This window comes from Orussus abietinus, unplaced genomic scaffold (assembly GCF_000612105.2).
Source record: "Orussus abietinus isolate OABI.00-Male unplaced genomic scaffold, Oabi_2.0 scaffold5, whole genome shotgun sequence".
Taxonomy (NCBI): Eukaryota; Metazoa; Arthropoda; class Insecta; order Hymenoptera; family Orussidae; genus Orussus; species Orussus abietinus.
The window spans coordinates 2,302,739-2,307,492 of record NW_019394929.1 but is presented as its reverse complement, the minus strand read 5'-3'; the positions used below and the strand labels follow the sequence as shown (position 1 = coordinate 2,307,492).

Here is a 4,754-nt window from a genome sequence, read left to right as displayed (position 1 = left end):
ACAGTCGTAATTTCGACGAAAATGTCGCTCCGAGTTGTCGCATTGCTAGGCCTCTTTCTGGGCTCCCTGGTGACGTCCGTCTTAACCGCGGATCAGAACTGGTGGAGGCACGCCATCGTGTACCAAGTGTACCCGCGGAGCTACAAGGACAGCAACGGAGATGGAGTCGGGGACCTGAAGGGGATCCTGAGCAAACTGGACCATATAAAGGACACCGGGGCTGCCGCCTTCTGGATCTCTCCCATTAACAGGAGCCCGATGGTCGATTTCGGCTACGACGTGTCGAACTTCACGGACATCGATCCCATCTACGGCACTTTGGCAGATTTCGAGGACCTGATTGCCCAGGCCAACTCTGTCGGACTCAAAGTAAGACCAGATCGGCCGTTCGGCTTGGGCAGTTCCTCTTGGTTGATCCCAATGTAGACGATCATTTTAATTTAGATCATCCTGGACTTCGTGCCCAACCACAGTTCCACCCAGCACGAGTGGTTCCAGAAGAGCGTGAAGCGGATCAAGCCTTACGATGAGTACTACGTCTGGAAAGACGCTAAGGTCGTCGACGGTAAAAGGTATCCCCCGAATAACTGGCTCAGCATCTTCTCCGGCACAGCCTGGGAGTGGAACGAGGAACGACAGCAGTACTACCTCCACCAATTCGGACCTACCCAGGCCGACCTCAACTACCGCAGCTCGTACCTGAACCAGGAAATGAAGAACGCCCTGCAGTTCTGGCTGGAGCGCGGAATCGGAGGCTTCCGGATCGACGCTGCCAACTTCATGTTCGAGGACTCGCAGTTCCTGGACGAGCCACCCTCCAACATTACCGGCCTGACGCCTGGAGACAGCGACAGCCTGGACCACATCTACACGCAAAACCTTCAGCAGACCTATGAGGTCATTAAATCCTGGCGCGAACTTCTGAACGAGTACGCGAAGGAGCACGACACGGACTTGAAGCTGATGTTGACGGAGGTCTATGCCCCTATAAACGACGTCACCAAGTACTACCGCTACGGAGTCAATGTTCCCTTCAACTTCATGTTCGTCACCGGCCTCAACAATCAGTCCACCGCCGCTGACTTCAAAAAATCCATCGACACCTGGATCGATAACATCCCCAGCGGGGACTACATGCCAAACTGGGTCGTCGGGAATCACGACAACCCCAGAGCGGCCACTAGGTATGGTTGAATTCGTGGGAAATTCAGTGATTTACGATGAGACCACGATGATTTACGAGAATGACGAATTTTTATCTTCTGCCCAGATTCGGCACCCTCAGGGCGGACCAGACCAGCATTCTGGCGATGACGTTGCCCGGAGTCGCCGTCGTCTACAACGGGGACGAGATCGGCATGGAGGACACCGACGTGTCCTGGGAAGACACCGTGGACCCGTCCGGGCTATCCGCAGGACCGATCCAGTATAAGATCAAGTCCAGAGATCCCGAGAGGACTCCCTTCCAGTGGGACGACACCAAAGATGCCGGCTTCTCCACCGCCAGCAAGACCTGGTTGCCTATCAATCCCAACTATAAAACCCTAAACCTCGCCGCAGAGGAGAAAGCTCCGGTCTCGCATTATAGCGTTTTCAAGGATCTGGTCAAGCTCCGCAAGCTCCCGGTCCTCCAAAATGGCTCGCTGGAAAACGTTCTGGTTACCGATAGCGTCCTCGGCATCGTCCGTCGTCTGAAGGACTCTCCACCGGTGGTCATCCTGGTCAACTTTTCGGATTCGCCCACGGTGGTCGACGCCCAGTCCAAGCTCGAAATCCCGCAGGAATTGAGCGTCTACACCGCCAGCGTGTACTCCAAAATTCAGGCTGGATCGCCCGTTGACACTTCTAAGCTGAGCCTGCCGGGAGCGGCGAGCGTTGTCCTCAGCACCCCGGAGCTCATCAAGGAGGTCCAGACACTTTCTTGAAAAAATACCTACCCGCAACTACGTATTTCCTCTTCCGTATCCGATATGATATTGGAATAAAGAATTCTATACACCAAAGGTGCACGCTTACGACTACGTCCGCGAGACCATTCGAGGTCTTGTTGGTCGTCTTCTGAGGCTCACAGGGCACCCAGTGCATTCGATATTGGAACTTACGTAAGGAAGACACGTCTCGATTTCCCTGAACGCTGGAAACAGACGAGCGATCTCGATTTGGTACTTTTACATCGATCTCGCGATCGAGGGCGTAATCCGAGGCTTTGATAAATTAGAGGCGCTCTACTTATTTCGAGATCCGCCGGCAGGTCCGCGGAAGAGCCAGATTCTTTCTCCTCATAAATTTCCCGGCTCCTGCGGTATCTACCAGCAATTAGTCGTGTCACGCACCGTCGGAACGGATCTCGACGTCCCCCGCGACGATTAATAGTCTCCTCATGACCCGATACCCTGCGTTCCCGAAACCCGCTCGCGGGCCGAGAGAAGCACCTTTCCGCAAAAATAGCGCTCCGTGCATTAACCCAAATTCGACGAGCACTTCTCTCGGCCTCCGTTCCTCGCTCCCGCTTTACCGAGCCGCTGTCAGTCCTTCCACAGCGATTCGGCGAGCCGTCCTCCCTCGGTCCCAATCCTCGTTCGTAAATATTCATAACGAAGACATCTGGCGAAACAACCTCCGCACCCGGCAAAACGAACCGGCCTGCGAGAACTTCCCAGATGAGAGACTAAATCCCTCGGACCATCCTCCGCAACTTTATTTTCCGAGGAAGTCGGAAAGGACCTTTTGGTAGCCCGCTATCGTGGTTTCCTCTGGACGTACAAATCACGAGAATAATATTTTTTTTTAGCGTGCTACCTCGCGGAAAGTAACGAAATCGATGCCGGACCGGGCCGGGCCAAGACGCGTTCTCTGCGCGCGGAATAGGGAAATTCCGCTTCCGCGGCCGCTCTGCGGGAAGCGGCGAGCACCAATCATGCTGAGTGCACATTCTTCAAGGACCCCGGAACGGAAAGACGAAGAGAGACGCCGGCGCCTTCTTGGATGCACGCGGATACACGCGGGTGCACGCGGCCGCTCGAGACGCACATTTCTCTCCCGTCCGTCTTACCTGCACCGATATCCGAAGCAATGGCGCGAGATCCTTCGTCCTTTCCGTCCAGCCGTGGATTTTCGGGGACTTCTCGGATGTTTTTGCATAAAAGGGTAACACTCTCTCAAAGAGATCTAGTCGGAAGAGGGCTGCAAGGTGCACCCCTTCCGGGGTGTACGTTCCACACGAGGGCGTCACGGGGTTACCGATCGGCGGGCCTCGCTGCATATTCAATTTTTCTTCCATCCCCGACGAGTTCGCGGGGGAGGACCGGGTCCGGAGTCACGTCTTATTTGCCGCGAGAATAACTCACCGGCGCCGTCTTAATTAACTCACAGCCACTTGGAGAGGGCGGCTCCGTGCACCCTCCCGGTCTCCTCGGGGAACTTGGACTCGGACTTTGTTCTCGGTGACATTATTTTTCACTACGCCCCCGAACCCCCTAAGCTCCTGCATACGATTAACGGCCACGCGATTTGCATCCCCGGCTTTTCCGGAGCTTCTCGAGAATGCCCCCCGGGAGGTCTCCCGCCGCGATCGGGATTTAGCTTAAAGGGGTGATACACGGTGACTCGAAAATGGAGGGATTTCGGCGAGGGTAAGAGTTCTCGTTACAGGAGCGCGGTGGTTTCCGTAATTTCTCTGAATCTCGACGAAGATCGGCGGAATCGATTTGCCAGCAAATGAGGGGCAAAGCCGTGGAAAGATTTCCAAGCTTTTTCGGAGTCACAAAGGGATCGTCTTAAAAGCTCCTCTGGAGTCAGGGGCGAGGCTCTCGTATCCCCGAGTGCGCCGAACGGGATCCTTCGGGAGATTCGCCCGAGAAGTTTATAAAATCACTTAGGGACTTTATAAATCTCCGCCGGAAGTTCGAGGCTCCCTATTGGCCCGGGATTACGGAAAAATTCCATCCGAGAGTGGAAGGGCGCCGGGACCGATAAAAAAGTCCCCTTGCCATCGAACCCCTCGAAATCGATTCACACCCCATGGAGTGCATAAACGGGGAATTATTACGTAGCACATCCCGCGGCCGGCTCTGAGCTATGGCCGTATCGGTGAATGGTAAATATTGTACCTCCTAATTGCACATCGTATGCCCTACCGATTTACAGGACGTGCTTTGGCCAGACGGCATAAAATGCGCCCCGTAACTTCTCACCCTCTGCGCCCTGAGCTCCGCCCTTTCGATACAAACTACGTCATGCCCCGCAGATTTTATGCACCCAGCGATCCAATTACCTCCGAATTATTCATCGCCGAATCCCGAACGTTAATGAAATCCCGACGAGTTAAACGTATCAGCCGGCGAATTTCGTCTCCGGGAATTGTCGAAATTTCTGCCCGAAAATGTCTTCCCGGGGAGACCTTTTTCGAGCCGCTAATTAAACTCGTCAAACGTTGTCCCGCAATTACCGTTAATTATCGCGGTACCCGGTCCATCGAGAATAATTATTTTACAAAGAAATTAGCCCGCCGGCACTTCGTTCGGCGGCAGTAAAGAGCACCGATCGCAAACGACCGATTTTGTTCAAACTAATTCATCGGCAAATCGAGGCCATTAGCGAAATTTCGACGAGGGCAGGTGCAATAACGTAAATCGCGAGTGATCGTTCCGGCGAGTAATTCGTAGGGAAATCGGGACCATTAGTAAAATATGAACGAGTGAAACAGCAGGTGCGATAAGTTTCCGGATCCCTGTAAAGGTCCCGCGGTAAAATCG

General features: G+C 54.1%; 1 protein-coding gene across 1 annotated transcript; it reads left to right on the top strand.

Annotated features, from left to right (window-relative positions):
* On the top strand, window positions 1-2,003 carry LOC105701138 (maltase 2). The gene is made up of 3 exons (XM_012427584.1): window positions 1-369; window positions 445-1,184; window positions 1,271-2,003. Exons 1-3 carry the CDS (start codon window positions 22-24, stop codon window positions 1,923-1,925), a joined length of 1,743 nt encoding a protein of 580 aa, XP_012283007.1. The 5' UTR covers window positions 1-21; the 3' UTR covers window positions 1,926-2,003.
* Window positions 2,004-4,754: the final 2,751 nt, after the last annotated feature.

Coding starts and splice junctions, on each gene's coding strand:
- LOC105701138 (XM_012427584.1), top strand. CDS start 22: ATGTCGCTCCGAGTTGTCGCATTGCTAGGCCTCTTTCTGGGCTCCCTG. Junction 370..444: donor CCAACTCTGTCGGACTCAAA/GTAAGACCAGAT, acceptor ATTTTAATTTAG/ATCATCCTGGACTTCGTGCC. Junction 1,185..1,270: donor AACCCCAGAGCGGCCACTAG/GTATGGTTGAAT, acceptor TCTTCTGCCCAG/ATTCGGCACCCTCAGGGCGG.